We start from the raw sequence: 20,822 nt of genomic DNA on the forward strand, positions 1-20,822 counted from the left end.
AGTGAAAAGCGGGCAAAGCCAGAAGCATGACATCTCTCATCTCACGCTACCTTGTTCACTATATAACACTCATTTTGTGTTAGTTCTTTCTCCATCGGTTTGTCCTCTGTCTCTCTTATTCTTCGTCCTCTCCTCTTTGTGTGCGTGTGTGTGTGTGTGTGTGTGTGTGTGTGTGTGTGTGTGTGTGTGTCTTCCCAGCGACTTCTTGATTCTCTTTCAGCTCGGCTCTCACAGATAGTCGAGTGTTGCAGGGTTTGGTGCAAAGTCTCTCTCCCAGTGTTGCAGTCTCAAACAATAAACTGGGACCTCTCACTGTGTGTATCAATTTCGCTCTAAGTGATATGTGTGTGTGTGTGTGTGTGTTGGTGACCTAATCATAGTGGGAGTATAGAGGGTCTTGGGCCGTCGCAGCATGCCCTCTCCCCCTCCTGAGGTCCTTATACCTGCAGAGAAAATGGATCATTGCTTTTCTTTTCTCCTCCACTTATTCCTCCATCTCTCTCTCTCTCTCTCTCTCTCCCAGCTCCCCCTGTTCTTCTCTCCCTCTATTTACCCTTTCTCCTTGACTCTCTCTTTACCCTCTCCTCTCTCTCTTTCCCACCCACCAGCGCACATCTCTCTTTGGCCGCGCCTCGTGTCTCAGACACCGTTATTTTACAGTTATGGTCTCCGGAGAGAGAGAGTGTTATTCCACCTTTAATGTCGGCTCACCTTTGGTTTTATAAGCCCCCTCTCTCTGGTTCGCACAACCCCACTGGGGATCTCCAGGGCTTTGAAGAGCAACAGGTAAAAAGACAAATGCAGCAGCCCTTATGAAATGAAGCATTTCAAACATCGTAGGATGTTTTCCACAGAAAAACATTAAAAGAAGATGTAAAAACTTTTTTACTGGCTACAACCATAAAAGTTTAACCAGGAGTCCTCAAGTGTTTCCTATATAAGATAATAGCAACTAATTGTTACATTTCAGGGAAGGATTAATACAAAGGTGGCTTGACACTGGATTCTTTTTTCAACAGGAATCGCAGTAAAAAATGTTCAACTGTGTAATAACAATAATGAAATGTTTTTAGGTTTTTTTCTTTATGTAGAAAAGATGCGAGAACAATCTTGTTTGAGAACAATAAAGGATTCGTAAACTACCACTTTGGCTTTCCCAAGTGGAAGTTTACAGAAACTAAACAAACAACACAGAAAGAAGAACAGGAAGACATCATTTTAAACCTGCAATTAAGCTTTTTTGTTGCAGGTTTTTGGATATCATCACCTTTTTGAAAAAGGTACTTATTTATAGGATCTATGTCCAAGAGTTGGTGGAGACCAAAAACGGAGCTAAAAGTGAGTCTCCACCAACTCTCGAGAAAAACCCAAACATTTGTCTCTTTAGCTGCTAAATGCCCCGCAGTCTAAAATTGTTCTTTGTGCAGCTTTATGTTTATGTTAATCAATACTTATTATATCTGGTTTTCAGGGATGTAGCTCTGTAGCTATTTATCTAGAAGATGATGTAGCGTGGGTTCATCCCAAAGCGCCCCGCGACACTAAAAAGGATCAGTGGTTTGCATAATGATATTGTTATTATATTATATATTGATAATGATGTTTCAATTCATAATCTTGCATGGTTTATTGTTTCCCCAAACTTGAACATGTGGGCAGTGTCTCAGAGGACTGAAACTATCGGCTACACATTCTTTTCGAAAACTCGAAATATATAAATTGCCACACATTTTTTTATGTTTTCGGACAACATAGTTGAATCCACCAGCAGCTCATATTTGTCTGTGGATTAATATTCTTGGTTGCAACGAAGGGTTAGGGTGAGTGAGTGCTTCAGGGGCTTGTCAGTGACCTCGGACAGGATAGGGCACATAATTTGCCAGCAGCTACCGAGCTCGGGGCAGAGCCTGGTCATAGTGCATAAATTAAAGAGGTCATTAAACAGGATCAATACTGCCTCTGAATGGCAATCATTTTGCCTTGGGCCAACAGAGTTCTACTTTATACTTGAATACAGCTGTCACTTTTCATCTGAGTCTTCTTCTGATATTCAGTTTTCGTTCATAACATTAGAAACATTGTAAATGACTATATTACTCTATGCTAGCCAGCATTAGCCTGGACACATTGTTAGAGAGGAATTAATTGAGAAACCCTCCTTCTATAATATCTATATATCACAAAACCATCCGTAAATCAAAAGCCTTTTTGTAACTACTTCATTCTCTCAGTGCAACTGTGTCTTTGGGCCGTAGCTCACATCACACATTTGGGAATGTGATGCATATTAAATGTACAAGTTTTTAAATATTTTTTAAATGCTGTACAAAAATTGGGTAGTTATAACGACCAGTAGAAGCCACGGAGGCTGAGCACACAAAGGAAATGACGCAGCCCGGTATACCTTTTGGTTTCGTGTACACGGACACCGATTGTCTGTTTTTCCGTGGCATTGACTACAGAGCAAGTGAAGTAGTATTTAACATCCAAGAGGACTGTGTTGTTGGTGGGAGGACAGGTGGTTGGATCCAACAAACGCAAGACTTTCACCCATGAGACCGTGGTTTGGCACCGCGTTGTGGTTTAATGGTTGAGGCTTTGTAGCCGAAGCTTCATGCACGTGACAGTTTCCCTAAACCCGGCAGTGTGTAGTGGTTTTGAGCCCAACTCTGATGTTTTCAAAAGTGGTTTGGTTGCCTAAAACTAACTTAGATTGTTTATGTAATCTCATGTTGTGTCCCTGTTCACAAAACCAATAGATTGACTGTTTCACAAACTACCGTGTGACTGATATGTAAAGAGCAGAGTGAAACACAATAGCTTTTACAATAAATGGGTAAACAAAACCTAAAACAAACTTGTGAACGAACATTTTAAATTAAACTAAGGAGAGCAGTGAAACGGCTGCTGCAGAGGAGGCCAGGGGGACAGGAGGTAATAGGAGACTGAAGGAAAACTATTACATGTATGGGGGAAACTAAATCCCATAGAACATGTTCCCCTTGACACACGTGTCACAGCTTGTTTGTTCACTAAGGATGATGGACACCTCATCAAAAACACATCTATCACCACTGACACCGATAAGGCATGGACAGATGGATGGATGGATTGGTGAGTGTGTGTGTGGGGGGCTACAGATGATGATAGATGGACAAATGCACAGCAGGATACAGAAACCAACAGGATATTCTCACAGCAGGAGGCAGACAACTCATCACTCCACTATATAAAGTAAAGAGGTGTGGCACCAGGCTGTTCTTGCCCAGCGTTCATAACTATACCACAAGAAATAATGCACATTCAAAAATAAAACACAGCAGATCTTTCAGCTGTTTGTTGCTCATGTGAAACAAGAAGCAAACGTTGATTCATTTTATCCTGTTACTTGTGTAGTAACGTCACTTCAATAGTTATTTTAACCCAAATGACAATATATTCCCAAACCTAACTAAGTGTGTTGCTTTAACCTAACTAAGTGTATTGCTTTAACTTAACTAAGTGTGTTGCTTTAACCTAACTAAGTAAGTGTATTGCTTCAACCTAACTAAGTAAGTGTGTTAATTTAACCTAACTAAGTAAGTGTTTTGCTTTAACCTAACTAAGTAAGTGTGTTGCTTTAACCTAACTAAGTAAGTGTGTTGCTTTAACCAAACTTGAGTATTTTATGATCCATTTCAAAACCTAGTTTTGTTGTCTAGCCAAGTTGTAACTTTTTGGAGGATACCATAAGGACTTTTGTTTGAGGCCACGTTAAAAACCACAGATGAGACGACTACAGTGTCTCCAACTAAAACTCCACTCAGGAGATGAGGGCCAAACGGTTTCCATGCATAGAGAACAATGGTTGATATATGCTGTAAACTAAAGTCAGGAACGTATTGTCAAGAATAACTACAGGACACAACTTTATGTGAAGTATAAGGTAAACATAAGCAAAGATCCCGATGTGCACAGTTACGGTCTGGGAACATCTCCGTTACCCCCAGACACCTCTAGCTTTCAGTTACCGGCGTCTTGTTTACCGTCTTATCTACGAGGACATAAGGGATGAACTCTTTAGTAAAAGGACTTCCATCTATATTGATTTCCTTTTGGCTGGATGACTATGAAAAACGTGAGGTTGTTTTGTAGCAGATTTCCTTTGCCAGTGAGAGCAGGCTGAGTGTTTACTGGTGAAGTAAGCTGTCATTTTGTCATAGCATGAAACGTAATGGACAGCTGTCTTATACACCTGAGAGGGTTTTATATTTCTAATTTGAACCATAAGCCAAACCTCATTATTGTTGGGATCGTAAAATGACTAAACCGCCGCTGAGCTCCACAGCGGAACTCTCAACGTACGTCAAACTGATCGCCAGAGAGCTGCAGGATGCACGAAACGGCCTCAAAGACTCGCTTCAGTGAGAGCTTTTAAAGAGGCTTCTCTTACTCACCAGGTTCCTCCGTGAAGCTATATGCAACGCCTAATGACCATCCAGCACTGTGCTAACAGCTAATTACACACTCTGAGCTACATTACGATGCGTGCACTTTATGGCACAAAAATAAATGGACTTCCTGCTGTCCACATACGCTATCCGTCATTTTGCCCTTTTTGTTTTTATACCCGCTTGCAAGCCTCCCACGAAGGCGCCACTCACATGTAGCGGCGTAGTGACACAGCGAGGCGGGGTACCATCCAGTGTATCGGTCGGGTCTGCCACTACAATACTCTGCGGCCCGACTGCTACCAAGCCAAAGCATTTGGCGTGGTTCGCACAACGCGCCGCTTCCTGGAGGGCTGACATCCTGCGGGGGCAGAATGATGGTTGAACCTTGGCATGGTATGGAGATAAGTGGAGTGCCCACACGTGGTTACGTCGCCACAAGACGCTGCACCCGGTTTGTCAATCTACGGCGAGTAATCTCTGCGAATGAGATTAAAGGGAAGTTTTTTGGTGGTTCGGGGGGGGGGGGGCGCAAACACGTCTTCACCTCGTGTCGGAAAAAAAGTGGCTTTATAAAAAGGGCAACATATGCAGGTTTCTTTATCAGAGAAACAACAATATGGGTCCGACCGAGGGCAAAGAATGTATTTCAAAGCACATTCTGCCTTTCTCTGTGCGCGTGTATCCTAGATACAACCTTCCAGTCATAGAATAGGATCCAGTTGGTAGCTCCCCGCTAGGATAGGAGGTGCTGTGCCTCTATATGTGTGCGCTTGGGTGTGTGTGTCTGTGTGTGTGTGTGCGTGTTAATAAGAGACCCTGAGACAATGACAGACACCGAGCCCTAATTAGGTTGTCATGCTGAGCGAGCGAGGGGGAGACAGAAAGAGAGAGAGAGAGAGAGAGAGAGCTTATTAAGGAGGATAGGTGTCAGACTCTGGCAGGGGGAAAAAGGAGGTGGGAGGAGAGGCTGAGGAGGGGGAGGAAGAGGGGATGAGAGGGAGGGCGATGAGGGGAGGTAAAGAGAGTCGGGTGCAGACAGGGGAAAACAAGAGGAGTGGGAGAGAGAGAGAGACAGAGAGATGGAACAGGACGAAGGAGCCAAAGAAGGAAAGCAGGAGACGGAGGAGAGGTGAAGGAGACGGTGAGATTAAGGGACGGAGGAGGTGGAGGTGGAGGTATGAAGAGGAGGGAGACGAACGGGTTCCAGTAGTTCTTCTAAAGCAACTCAAGTTAAAGCTGCTGGGTCAGACGATGGAGGGAGAGAAACAGAGACAGGAAACCACTTCAAATATCTTCATCGTCTTTGGGATGAAGATTCATTCTGGTCATCTACATTTTACTTTCATATCTTCAGCCCTCCTCCCTCTCAGTTATGATGACATACTCACCAATCTAAACTTTGGACGTGAACACTGTTAGACTGAGGTAAAAAAAAGGAGGTGGACTTTGAGTCATTGTGATCAAATTTATTTTGTGAATATTAGGTACCATTTTTCAGGAGGCAACATCCTTTCTAACTGAAAGCAGACGACATCAAAGTTCAGTCATCATTATCGCACATCGCAGGGTTGCACAACCAAATGCAGGCGGGAGTCCCGTTTCGCTACATGAAAAAATGTATAAACAAATCACAAAAACAAAGCAAAACTATATGATGTGGTGGAGGGTGGAGGATGAATGTAGGTGTCCTACAGCCAGAGGGGAAAAGCTGGTCCAGGCCAATGAGGTCCTGTTATATAAAGGAATTAATCAACATGGCTGTATTTATGAAACCAGGTCCTCTTATCCTCACTTTGAGTTCCTCTGTTTCAGAGACACCACTTAGAGCTTCAACATGCATTTAAATGAACAGAGACCATTTGAGACTGGCTTTAAATATTCTCATTACATGTTTTCCTTTAAGCTCATTCATTTTATTGAAACAACAAATTGTCAGGATTTGGAGTTTTTGTCTTGTTTCCTGTTTTATTTTGAAGTCTCTCGTGTCCTCTGTTTCCCTTCACTTCCTGTCCCTGATTGTTTCCTCCTGTGTCCAACCACCTGCACCGTCCCTGTGTATTTAAACCCTGTTTGTCTCATTCCCCAGTGTTGGTCCGTCCTGTTTAGATCCCTGGTGATCGCTTGTGTCAGACCTGTTGTTTTTGTGATTCCTTAATTTAAATAATAAAGTGAAGAATAAAGATTCTTTTCAATGTTGTCGGCGTTTGGGTCCTGTCTCTCGGTGGCTACACATGACAGAAATATCATCATCCAGGGTTACTGGGAAATAAATAGGAATATGAACTTGTCCCTATGGCTGTTGTCTGAAATACACACACACACACACACATATACACACACATCGCTTAAGGGCCACAGAGGACTCTGTATGCCAACAGCCATATCGTAAATATTCAATCTACTAAACTGGCAGCATTTCACAAAGCAGGAAAAAATATATATGCGCGTGCACACCTAGAGACAGGAGAAATGTCTCGATCTTCTGGAACAGACTTCAGCAAATGCAATAAACACATGGCTAGAGATTCAAAGGAATATGAATATTTTTCCTCATGGGCCGACCAGCTCGCCTCCTGCTGATTAACGAAAGGGGGTTAGAGCTGAAGTCAGGCTCTCTTAAGGTGGACCGATCTTTAAGGTGGACCCGTTGTTCTCCTGTAAGTGACTCGCCACTCCAGTGAGTTTTGTTCAACTGATTTATATATTGATATTTCCTTTTACTGCTTAACTGATCGCAATGATTGTTTGCATTGTTAGTGAACGGTACACGTTAATTATTATCATCCGTTGGCCTGATAAAACAGGATAAACTCCTAATGTGCTACATACTAATTAATCGGTTTATTAGGGAACCCAAATACAGAGTAAATATGCACGGTGAATATAATGAGAATGTTGATGATAAATAGTTTTCTTTTTTAAACCCCAGTAATCTGGGTTTTGAAGTATTAGGGGCGGCAAAGGGGCTTTTGTTTACCTCTCTCACATGGATACTGAGCATATTCAGACATTATTTTTTCTTTAACCCAATAGCCGCGCTGCAATATGCCAACACAATGTCAATGAACCACCTGGGTGCAGGCGTAACTCTATTCCTGTGAGAGGGAATCCCTGATGGCGAGGCGGCTCCGAGAGCACCGGTCCGTGTCGGAGTCGGGCAAGAACAAATATGGTGCATGCACGCTGGTGAAATCCACCGCTGTATGTATTTATTTAGTCTGAAGCAGCAAATGTGCTGTGGCTGGAAGTGAAACTTCAAAATAAATAACAATTGACCTTGACCTTGAGCTATGTTCACAAAGAGTTATCAACAATGCATCCGGCTGGAGCAGAAATGGAGAACGTAGGCGGAGAAAAAGCCGGTCCCGTGAGGGTGGAGTCATGGCTGCCAAGTCATCGGTCTAGATGTGTGTGAAGGTACCTTAGGACACAGGTGTAGAATCCATTGTCTTCCATTTCAGCAGATCTGAACCAGATGGAGTCGTCTTCTTTACTCAGCCGGTGACCCGAGAAGATTATAGGCTCCTGAAGCACACAATACCACACATAATGTTAGAGCAATAACGCAACAATAACTGTCATTTAGATATAAGCCTTTTAAGTAGAGACATAAAGTCCCTCTCTGGTATTAACGTAGGTAATATAAATACAATGGCTTAGAGCAGAGGAGCGTACACATGCACCCGTAGCATTAGGTTTCAATGTGTAAACTGGAGATGCATATTACATGCATTATCTAAATGTAATCCCGCTACATCCTGTTTTACCATTCAGATGAAATCCACACTGCGGGGGAGAGGGGAACAGAGTTGTACTGGATCACTTGGGACCACGGTATGATGGATCAGTCCCTCTAGTTTCTGTCTATTGGCTATTAAGTGTCCTGTTTCCAGTGTGAACCCTTTAACACCTGTTGAGAATTGGTATGTAGATTGGATCTGGGACGAGGCTAAAAATTAAAATAAATGTATCCATTTCCACTGAATGGCTGACCAACAATCATTGTTCAATAAAAAACCCAGACTTCCTTTGTTATGAGATGAAACCATGATTTTATTAAACTCCAACCTCAAAGCCTAAAACTTCACTTTTGGTAAAACATCGTACATGTTGCATTCTACTTCCAGCACTTTTTCAATAAAACTAAATCAGTAATATTCCTGCAGTATATTCTCCGGCCACTAGTGGCAGCACCGTACCACACTGCTGCTGAGCAACACTTACACAAATATCTGAGTGAAGAAGACTTCCGCCGCCATTTTTGTAATTGTATATTCTGCATCGTCGTTACTGGAGGAGAGTCAGAACAAATCATGTTTGTTTGTTTTTATTTTATTTTCTGTCACTGCAAAGTCTCCCGCTGATTGACTACCATCCAATGAGTTCATATTCATTTCATATTTCTTCCAGTACATTTTTTTTTATGAATCCCTGATTTACTGAAATGTCCTGGTTTTGTTTCGTTGACCATACATGATAATAATTGTGCTTAATCAGAAGTGTTCAGTTTATTTAAATATGATTTATGAGATTGAATTAGTATCTATTATTTTTATTATTATTATTATTATTATTATGTATTCAGTAGTTTGAATCCTACCTATTTGAATAAAACAACCACAAACAAAAGCATGAATCTCGATTCTGTTCACTGTAGGCTTCCCAGTGTTGGACCTCCATCCCCTGCAGCCTCATGGGCTTCCCTCCCAGGCGGTCCTACCTCAGCATCTCCTTTGTTCTTGTACCAGATGAGGCGCAGCTTGGCGTTGGTTGCCATGGTGTAGTTGGTTCGGATGTAGCTGTAGAACAAGGCACATTTCACCCGAACGGGTTCATCGGCCAGAACGTGGTACTCCTTCAGATCCACCGACCAGTCGATGCATCCGTCCACTGAGAGGAGAGAACAGACGGGGAGAAATATTGAGAAGGTGGCGATAGATACAAAGTATATGGACCTTTGTACAGTGGACAGACTCCACTGATGGAAGGAAAAAGAGGTTGAGAAGCAAAAACACTTCTACAAGACTTTATAAACTACTCTTTATATAGGAAACATGCTTTTCAGGGAGAAAGAGTGATGGGAGAGACACAGAAAGCGAGAGAGTGAGTGAGTGACTGAGATATGGTTTTATCTGGTTTATTTGGCAATATTGTTCACTTTCGAGGCAGAAAACAAATAGAGTATTCAATTTGATTAAAATGTGTGTTTCATGTTCGAGGAGGAGTAAAAGATTCAAAGAGATACATGTAGAACATTTTGTATCTATACTGTACGCGTCAAAGGCATAACTGGAGGAAGTAGCAGTTGTAGTTGAACAACTTCATTGAAAATCAAAAAGACGGACACATTACATTTATCTTTGTTTTAATGAAATTATTTCACAAATATTTAGTTGACCTTTGTTGTCCTTCATATACCCTGAGACATGTAGCAATGAAGTGAAAAACAGAGGAAAAAAAGAGCAATAATCGAAGAGGCAGAGAGATAGAGATTCAGAGAAATGAAGAAGAAGAGGAGGTCAAGGCCAAACGAAGAGAGAGAGAAGAAGAGAGGAAGTGCTGCGATGTCGGGGTGTGTGTGTGTGTGTGTGTGTGTTTGGGGGGGGGGGGGGGGGCTGGGGGGCAGGTCAACCGTAACAAACAGAAAACAAGTTGTGGATGGAAGACAAGTAGGAGCTGTTGAGACGTAGAGGTCAGGACGGAAAATGACAAGGAGCTTTCCCAAATGGACTTCCCTCCTCCCCCCGTCTATCTTCTCTTTTTTCTCTCTGTCCTCTGACGTCCTTCTTTTTTCTTTTCCCCCTCGTGGTCTGAGGCTCAGATAGATGCGCTCCGTTTTAACTGGAGCCTTCAGACCCTTTCCTGAAGGCCTTTCCTCTGCTAGCCTGCAGCAGTAGCGCCTCCTGAGCTGTCATCTACTCCTCACTCCCACATCCTTCCTCTTGGCGGTCCATTACGCAATACTGGGATGAGGGTTGTGAATGCACATACGTTATTTGGATACGACCACATGATGAGGTCACACATCATCACATATGTCCCATTGACACAATAATAACCCACACTAGTGTATATGGTTTGAAGTTTTGGGTGAAGCTCCACACAGATGTGGCCTTCTCTTGACGCGACGGGAAAGGAAACAGGTTGAAGTCAGGGACCGTCCTCTGGACCTTCCACCATCGCATGTTAGGAAACAAACATCTGCATGACCCAATCGGCTATCGCTGCGTGGTCCACCGGGCCTATGACTCGTACCAGGAGAAGTGGCCACATCACACCCATCCATATTTTGGAATAGATTTTTAAGAATTCGCTGGTGTTTTTCAAAGCCTTGAAGGACCTGGCTCCGTCCGATGTCTGTGATCTGCTGATTCCTTATGAGCCTGAGACCATCGGACAGGGCCCACTGACGGTTCCAGATTCACCACTGGTCACTACCGGGGACCAGGTCTTTGCTGCCCGGGCCCCTGAGCTGTTGGCCATCTAAGGAAGGCACGTTCTGAATCTTCTTTTAAATCTCTTCTGAAGACTTTTACCGGGTGGCAATTTATTTTTTACATCTGACGGATTTTATTTTATTTTATTTATTTATATATATCTTATATTTTATCTTTTTGATTGTGTTTCTTATTTGCTTTCAGGTTTTATTGTGAAGCACTTTTGCAACTTTATATAAATACATATTATATGACTATACCCTTATATGGCCACAACCCTTCAGACCATTGTCTCTGTGGTTACCGCTGTGCGTGGACGCATAAATGTGTGCGTGCTCCGTAACAACATGTCGGGGGTCATTCGGTTAATTTATGTCGCATCCGGAGATTTAAGGACTGCGTTTGCATGAGCAGATTCATGGCCGCCTGCTTAATTGGTTACATTTATAGATTTAGCAATATGCATTAAGTCATACAGAGGCCGGATGGATTTAATGTAGTACCAATGAACATGTACACACACACACATACACACACACACACACAGAATTTAACGCCAGTCATTTAATCACTGACAAGGTTGCCAGATATTCAGAGGACTACAGTCATAATAACTCACTATGGGAATATGTGTGTGTGTGTGTGTGTGTGTGTGTGTGTGTAAGGGAGAGGTTGGAATAGAGTTGGAAATGTGTGTGTGTTGAATATTAAGTAATGAATAGACCCGCCTGACTTTTTGGTTGTAAATTAATGAGCTGACACAAATTGAAGGTGTGAGTGCATTCCATTCAACACCTAACACAAAAGGATCACACACACACACACACACACACACACATGCACACACACACACACACACACACACACACACACACACACACACACACACACCAAAGGCATCGCATTAATAGAAAACCACATTAGTTTGGTCTACTGGACTAATGCCTTTTGTTTCAGAACTGTTTAACACAGGTCACACACACACACACACACACGCACACACACACACACACACACACACACTCAAACATATTAGAGTGATGAGCTATATGTAGCTGCAGGTCATAACCAAAGCAAACTCCCAATAATTCATTCATCGCAGCTTCTGCTGGCGCTTGTGCATTACGCCGTGGAGGTAAGCGTATACGAGCGTCGTACTGCCTGTGTGTGTGTGTGTGTGTGTGTGTGTGCGTGTGTATGTGTGTGTGTAACAGCTGACATATTAAATGTGTGGGCGAGGTGTTAGCGCGGCCAGATATATCATTCCCCTCAGCTCTATTTGTATATGGATGCTCCCAAACGGGCAGAGTGGAAATAAGCACAGATTAATGGCAAAGTTTCAGAGTTTGGTTTTTTGGGCAGAACACAAACCTAAATATAATTTTCTTTGCACTGGTAAGGTTTTATCATCGACAAACACACCTAAAAAAACAGGAATGCTGAGGATAGAAGAGTTCCTTGGCTCCTCAGTCATCAGATTCTGATCATTGAGGAGAATCTAGCAACGGTTTTAACATTTATATGGCAGTGGAATCATATGCCAAAAAACATGTATGTATTGATTTTTATAGTGTTGTTTGGTGCAGGTCCTCAACTCAATTTGTTGAAACATCAGTTTGACTAGAGAAGTTGGAAGTTGAAATGGAGTTACTGAAAATCCAATAAAAACCAGAACAGGGGAAAGAAAGACGGTAAACGGTATCTGGTGAATCCGGGAACACAGACAGGAAACACAGCAGACGACCCACAGCCAACAGACCAGAGGCAGGACTCTAAGGGACCCAATCAGGCAGCAACACACAGCTGATTGGTGGAAGAAACACACGGCGACGAGACTAATGCCACAAAGACAGGAAGCCAAACCTACATAGGAAACGAGAGGTAGGAAACTTCAAAATAAAACAGGAAACAAAGTAAACCAAGTTGTCTTATTGCAAAACCACTCATGCTGCCAAAGTATTTGAGTGTCAAAGGACCAAGAATCCAAAACAAAAATATGTTACGACGACAAGAGATCACTGATTCTATGAGCCCTATCTCCTCAGGCAGGTCCTTCTAAAGCCGAGGGGTCCTGATGGCAAAAGCACGGTCACCTTTAGTCTTTTGGAACGGCCCAAAGAGTCATCGTGAGAGAGGAGTGGTTTAATTTTGGAGATCATTCTAATTTGATGGAAACAGGACAGGACGACTTTTGTGATTTGGGCTTTGAAGTCCTTTCTGAGTTTCTGGGAGTGGACTTCATGTCCACAGACAGGGAGCCAAGGGCACCTTCCAAGGGCCCGATAGGCTTTCGGGGACTAAATAAATCTCACAATAGTTACCGCCGGCTGCAGTGTATGCATAGAACGGGCCACTGCGTCCCCAGGACACCCGTCCAACTGGTACTGTGGTCGGGGCGCATGAAAGTCCGTCAGCTGTGTGTCTTCCTGGCTCTGTCGGGGGGTTACACCAGTGTTTGATGACGAATATGAAGTCATCAGTAACATTATCACAGTGTAGCGTGTGTGTGTGTGTGTGTGTGTGTGTACAGGTTATTTGTCAGGGTAAATAGATATCACATCTCCTCAAGACCTAAGCTTATAAGTGCCACCTGCTCATTAAAGTGAAGGGGTGTGGTCCAGTTCTGGTCCAGTTCCTGGGCCAACTTTAAGGTGGACTGACTTTTTATGGATAAAAACTGCTCCTCTGAGATCTTTTTTAAAAATATTTCTTGTAACTGTTAAACCGACAGCACAACATTCTCATTGTCGGTGAACACACACTTATTGACATCCCATAACCAAAGTCTGGAAGCAATGACGGGCTTTGAGTTTGTGTGGATGGTGCTCTACTCACGGTAGTTAGCTCATATTAATAATCCCGAGACACTCTGAGGATGTTTTGCCAGACAGACCAATAAAACCGATAAGTGCTTCCAAACACCTGCCCAGGGGTTGAATCATTATTTCCTCATATAAAGTATTAAAAAGGTATGTTCTGCCATGTTTAATAGCTTGAGGACTGTCCGTAGTGTAGTGTGTGCGCAGGGCGCAGCGTTTTAGTTCAGGCCTGTCACTCAAACACAAAGCCCTTCAGAGCCCCTAGCCTGTCTGCATGCTACCCACAATCCCCTGCAATACCTCTACAGCTGCTGCCATAATAATAGCTTGACCTGACCTCACACACACTCACTCACACACACACACACACACACACATACACACACAGGTAATGATCTCGACATTCACAAACACAGACGCGCAGTCACGGGACACACACACACGCACACACACACACACACACACACACACACACACACACATACACACACAGGTAATGATCTCGACATTCACAAACACAGACGAGCAGTCACGGGACACACACACACGCACACACACACACACACACACACACACACACACAGTGTCTATCACCACTGCAGGGGCAATTTACACCCAAGTGAGAGGGAAAAGAATAGAGGCTAAGAAAAGGAGGGGAAAAAGCAGAAGGGAGAGAAAAGTAAGAGAATGACATTAGAGAGAGAGAGAGAGAGAGAGAGAGAGAGAGAGAGAGAGAGAGAGAGAGAGAGAGTACCCGCTATTTGGCCCAATGTTTTTGTGCTGATGTTCAATTTCAGCAAACAGCCGACTTGATGGTTACTTATTTTTTCTGAACCCCATTTTATGCGAATAGGCCTTAGCCTGGATAGACATTTATATATGTGGCCATATCAGTGGACATGCTGCATGTGTGTGTGTGTGTGTGTGTGTGTGTGTGTGTGTGTGTGTGTGTGTGTGAAAGACAGGCGAGAAGAAGTGTGAGGTGTGAGAAAAAAAGAGACATAGTGTGTTTACCATTTTCAAAATTACTTAGTAAAAATTTAAAATTTAAAAATTAGTTGTGCAAACCAGTGGAGTCTACACACACACACACACACACATGCACACTCACACACAATGTAGTTAGCGAGCTGGATGAATATGGTAATGCACGTGTGGGTTACGGCCTTCATTCAGTGCCATGGAGCTACACCAGCATCTATCAGCATATGAGGCTTGTAGTGCAGCTCACACACACGCACACACACACTCACAAGGACAATATGCACACAGACACACACATAACCCACACCCATGGTAGAAACACACACACACACAAGCGTCAATGTTGAATAAATGGAGTTGACCACAATCTGCCCTCTGTTTAATGCTAGCAGACAGATTGAAATGTATTCACCCTCACAAGAGGAAACACACACACACACGCACACACACACGCACACACACACACACACACACACACACACACACACACACACACACACACACACAAGTGAGCGACTCGTCTTTCAAACAACCCAGACTGTTGAACAAAAGAAAGAAGTAAGCAGCATTTATGAAAAGCAAAGCAGCTGCAGACAATCAGAGACTTACGTTATGATTTATGATCTTTCTAAAAGTGCTAAAAGTGCTTTTTCTCACGTTACATTGGACCATTTGGTATAATTTTTCAGTCTTTAATTATGTTCAAATAAAGACATTCAACATTGATATTTACAATCCCTCCTTTATGCCGTTTTGCCGGTTACATTCGTCCTTTTTGATTCTTCATTGTTGGTGTTTCTGAGAATACGGCAACGACCAGCGGGTTGCGTTTTAAATCTCCAACAACGTGCACTGGTGCTTTGCGCTCTTTTCATGATCTATGATGTCTGGCCCATTTGTATATGAATTTCCAAATAGTTACACACACTTTCTGCTTTCCTGACTATATTTGTATCCTCGTGTAACTGTTTACTGCAAGTTCTCTGGACCTCGTGACATCCGTTTTCCTCTAAGCGGAGGCTCTTGTGGCAGAGAAGCTCTGGACCTCTCCATCAATAAACGGTGCGAGAGCCCCCCGGAACCGCAAGAGTGGGCTCTCTTAAAGAGAAGATGAGAGCATGTGATTGGATTGGTCAGGCTGGAGGCCAGACTCACCACCACACTTCCCAGTGCCGTTTCCAACTGTGTTAGCGCTCTCGCCATGAGCCCTCTGGATGCCACGGGCATGGAAATAAACAGCCTCTGAGAATCATGGAAACTTCTCTTCATGGTTTTGCCCATCAGGCCACGGAAGAGAAAGACAAACAAAAGAGGAAAGATACGCGAAGCAGAAAGAAAAGAAGAGGAAGCGCACAGAATGAGAGAGTAGTTTTCACCCAAAGTACTTAATGAAAAGTAATGAGTCCCATTTCTCTTGGAGGCAGAACACATTGGCCTTGCTATTAACCACAATAACTCGAGAAGAGGCTCATGTACGGATGGATGAACGGACAGATGTAGGGACAGAAGGGAGATGGAGAGGAGGAACAAAGGAGGCACACGTGGGTGAGCAAAAGAGAGTCATATCAGGAGAGGTAAATAGGAAGGAATGTTTTCCCTTATCGAGTTACTTCTCGTTGAATAATGACGGAGAGAACGAAGATTAGCAGAGGGATGTGGGGGGGGGGGGGGGGAAGCAGTTTGTCGCATTACAAACATAAATAAATCAACGTCAAATTAAATGTGGTACCTTGGTATAATTACACTAATACATGAGATCAGGGAGGAGATGACTGATGATCTTTCTCAAACAGGCAATGTGAGTGTTTCTGAAGATGAAGACCGTATTCACCATTAAACCGAACCGCACACACCCCTTCTTATCCTACCCACATAGAAATGTTGGAGTGACTCCTCCTCTGGCCCTTTCGCTGCCTCCGCCATCTGCTGCTGACACAAGCTATAAACGTCTTGGCTTCCTTTGTGCAGGAAGAACAATGCCCTCCTCACGTTGAGTAGAGGAGTCTGGCGCCAACCTCGGGTGAATCTCTGGTTTCAAGTCATCTTCAACACAGCATGGTGTTCATTTAGTAAATGAGGGCGGGCTTACTGTGATTGACAGGTCACGGCCGCTCTACGTCACTCCTTCATATGCCAAAAAATCGACGTCCTCGCGGCGAGTTTGAGTATCAAGTCCATTTTATTAGAAATGTGCATCAAATTACATTTCCAGTTTCAGAGAAGTCTCTCATGTGGCCACTCCCACCGGCCAGGCCAGGGTCACATGACTCTGCTAAAGACGACGGGAGGCTACTTTTTGATAGCCTTGCTAGCTTGTCTTCTTGCATTGTACTTCTTGTTGGCTAACCAGTGGAGGAATGTCCCCGATGAATAGATGCTCAACAGGGGAAACCTCTCTGACAAAGCAGTGTTTTACCACTGCGATCATACACGACGTATGCAAACATTTCAAATGATAAACAATTGTGATTTTAAGAAGTAAATGCAAAATTGCCAGCCTCCCTTCATGATATGATTCACAAGTGTTCATGCAAACTTTTCAATATGTGCATTACAGTGTATTTAAAAGAAACATCTGTAGGTTTGTTGTTCTCCAACTCGGTTTGTAATTTCTAAATGTTAATGAGAGTTTCACGCTATAAAGAGAAGCAACGGATCCTCACGCAGCTTTTTGTCTGACATCTTACACAAATGTTATTCTTCCTTTTCATGCGTTTTCCTACGATAGTCAGCACCAATTTACGCTCGTTTTTTTGCAGACAGCCTTTTTCAAAATAAACCTCCGTCTTCAATGGGAAACAACTTGAATAGTTTAAGGTGATAAAACTACTTCAGTTAAGTTTAGGAAAAGATGGAAGATGGAGGCCGAGGTTAAAGTGGTGTTACTTAAAATACGGACGTGCTGTGACAAATATATGAACAGTGGTCACCTGGGTGAGTTGCCATCCACCAACCCTCCATGGGTTGTTGCTGTCTTTATTGGTTCACGATTATATAGATTACATACATATTGAGTCCGTAGGATATCTACGATGTGTTGTGTCATAGCTACGCAGGCTGAATGAAAACAGCCTGCAGGAGGGCACATGCATGACATCCGTTTATGACAACACACCAGTGAGCACTGCTCATATAGTCCTATAGTTTAAGTAGGAGGTGCTTGTTGAAATAAGGCATCACACAGATGTACATGTATTTACATGACAAAGGGAAGTGTCATCATTTAGACTTTCTCAAGCTCAAAAACACCAAAACAACCTCCTCCAAACAGGCACGGGAGAAATATGATGCCATCACACATGACGGGCGTTCTCTTTTGTTTGAACCAACAAGCGCTTTGGCATCCAACACTTGATTAAGCAACCCGCCACGGCGGAATCGCCTCCGTCACTCCGTCTGAATCTCAGAAACCAGAGCCAAACAACTTTCAAGCTCTGAAAGCATTGTCCTCTGTCAAAGTGCTGTGTGTGTCGCTCTGCGCGCCGCGCGTGTGTGCGTGCGCGTGTGTGTGTGTGTGTGTGTTTGTGTGTGTGCTCTGTTGTGCCCTCGCCATTTGTCACTGTGTCGATGGAGCGTGCGGCACAGTCACTCCCGCATTTGTCAGTTCTCTAGTGTGTTACGCACACACACACACACACACACACACACAAACACACACACACACAGGGCCCCCTTTGCTTTCTTCCTGCCTGTCATTAATAAAGAGAAGTGGCTGCACACCTGTTTACTGACAGCATCCTACAGAGAGAGAGAGAGCTGGGAGAAAGTGCAAGAGAGTGTGAAAGAGGTAAAGGGGAATGGCATTATTGTGCCTCGGAAGAGAGGGAGAGGTCTTGCCTCTTGCTGTGTACATATGGTTGCAACTTAACATGCGGGTCTCTAATTTTCTTTTTCTTCAAAATTCCACTTCCGGCCTCCTGCAGCACTTTTACAGTCGGAGTTCAATTCAAATCCCTCCACACCAGCTCATTACTTCCGTGTCTGCATCCCATGAATAATCTGTTCTGGGTTGTGTCTTTAGTGAAAGAAGCTGGGGCTCTGTAGAGAGTGTGTTCTGGTGGGTGTTGTTATGCCGCTCAGGCTTCGTGGAAGCTGATCCCACCAACAGGAAAAAAATAAAAAGTACTTTGTTGCTTTAGACAAAAGAAAACAATTCAATGTACAGTAAATACTCTCAAAAATGATACGAGAATTGGATCCATCAAAGACAGAGCTAAGGAAACTAAATGAGATTTAAAACACTATACGTGAACAAATATACATACAATAATGCCTCAGCAAGGACAATGTGCTCTATTTTGAAAGGTTTTGACCACACAGTGGTATGTTTACCCAAATGAAACCCAAATGTTCCTCTCTGCTCAGTGTTTGTTTGTTTTGGGACTGAGTTTTAGCCACAGAGATGAACAGACATTCAAACAACGTTTAAACATCCATAACTCTCTTACACACCAGTTGCCAAATATCTGTCTGCCATGACCCCCCCCCCCCCACACACACACCCCCACACCCCCCAACAGGGACAAGAAGCCAGCGCCTGTGAGAAGTTGCATCTCATCACAGGCAAAGAGTCCTGATCCCGATGAGACGCGAGACAACGAGAACGGAGACAGTTTATTCCACCAAACTTTTTCGAGCACACTCCAAACATTCATGACAGCAAAAAGGGAGAGAGAGAGAGGGCGAGAGACAGCGGTGACTGGTAGACGCTATCTACAACCTGCAGAATAATGAACTCCTACACCTGTCACAGGCCGCTGACACGCCGTCTCCTGGCAGCTCCGCTTTCCTCCTCTCTGCATCTCTCTGTTCTTCTAAATCTGTTCTCTGTATCCTCCTCTCGCTCCACCTACTGTACCCACCCACCTCCCGCTCGCTCGCTCCCCATCATCACTTTGTTTCTTCCCCCCTCTTTTCTCTCTCTCTATGCCTCTCTACCTGTCTATCTATTGAATATTTTAAAACAAACTGCGGTGGAATTGCTGAAGAGCAGCAGGAACAGCCCGGGGAGCACGTCTTAACCTGACGCAAAACCACAGCTCACAAACAGCGTTCTGTGAGCTGTCAACCCTCACTCCTTACGGGATGAATACGCATGCACACAGGAGCAACATCAGAATGACGGCGAGGTGATAAACGTGTTCACGACGTGACCCTTCCTTCTCAATCAACCGCCGGGGGGGGGGGGGGGGGGGTTCCGGCTCAGCGGGGGTTGAGGCGGTTAACCTTCGGGTGGCACTGCAACCGGTTCTCTTCTTGTAAGAGTCGAAAAAGTCGTCAAGAGTGACGACGACAGGATTTATCTTCAGGGAAAACGGAGAGAGAGAAAAAGGACGGAAGCGTTGGAAGGGAGAGAAAGAGGAGGAGAAGAGGCCAGCCGGTACACATATCGGGGTCTTTGGAGTTGGGAGTTGTCTAAGAGTCTTCAGCCCAAAAAGGAGGTGAAGCAAGCACATGTTAGCTCGAACATGTTGTGGGTTAAGGGTTAGGTGTTAAAGTAAGGGGATTCAAAGATGAACATCAATGAAGGAATAAATCAGTTTCGATCATCTAAGGTGTGTTTTTTGTATTTTGTGTACGTGACAGAGAGAGTTTGGCAGGCGTCGGGTGGCTGCTGTGGTTTTCCTGTGCGAGCGTGTTTGTGCCAGTCCTCCTGAAGTCTGCCGTGCAGGAGGGGGATGCTGTGCCGCCAAACCTGGCAACCTCACTCTTGTACGGTCACCTTTATTTCCTGCTGCTACCCCGGCAGTCACCCCTAACACACACACACACACACACACACACACGGTGGTGTTGAGTTCCTTACTTAAGTACTGTACAACTTTGAGGTACTTGTAGATGATGGTAGTTTATGCTTCCCTGTACTTTGAATCTCTTGTGACGGATCACACCAGCCGAATCAGAGCGGCGGCCTTAAGGTCAAGGTCGGGGACCAATGGACCCTGCCCCCACTTCCTAGCCCCTTACTCTGGAGCACCGGCTTGGACAACACTCGTGTCGGAACTTGAACTACACACATCTTGCACGGATTGCAAGGAAAACACAATATATTGCCAGCAAGTAAAACATCTGGCAAAGTACTCGAAAGCCCTCCTGCTGTAGTTCTCGATACAGTCGGTGTCTCCTGGACCACATCTTACCACGATGAC

General features: G+C 44.0%; 1 protein-coding gene across 1 annotated transcript in view; it reads right to left on the reverse strand.

Annotated features, from left to right (window-relative positions):
• The window catches only part of il1rapl2 (interleukin 1 receptor accessory protein-like 2), a 270,711-nt gene that overhangs the window by 114,849 nt on the left and 135,040 nt on the right, over positions 1-20,822 (reverse strand). Inside the window, 2 exon segments of the mRNA XM_034543447.1 lie at positions 7,855-7,958; positions 9,154-9,323. Coding sequence (XP_034399338.1) covers positions 7,855-7,958; positions 9,154-9,323 — 274 coding nt within the window.

Source organism: Cyclopterus lumpus, chromosome 10 (assembly GCF_009769545.1).
Source record: "Cyclopterus lumpus isolate fCycLum1 chromosome 10, fCycLum1.pri, whole genome shotgun sequence".
NCBI classification, from domain to species: Eukaryota; Metazoa; Chordata; class Actinopteri; order Perciformes; family Cyclopteridae; genus Cyclopterus; species Cyclopterus lumpus.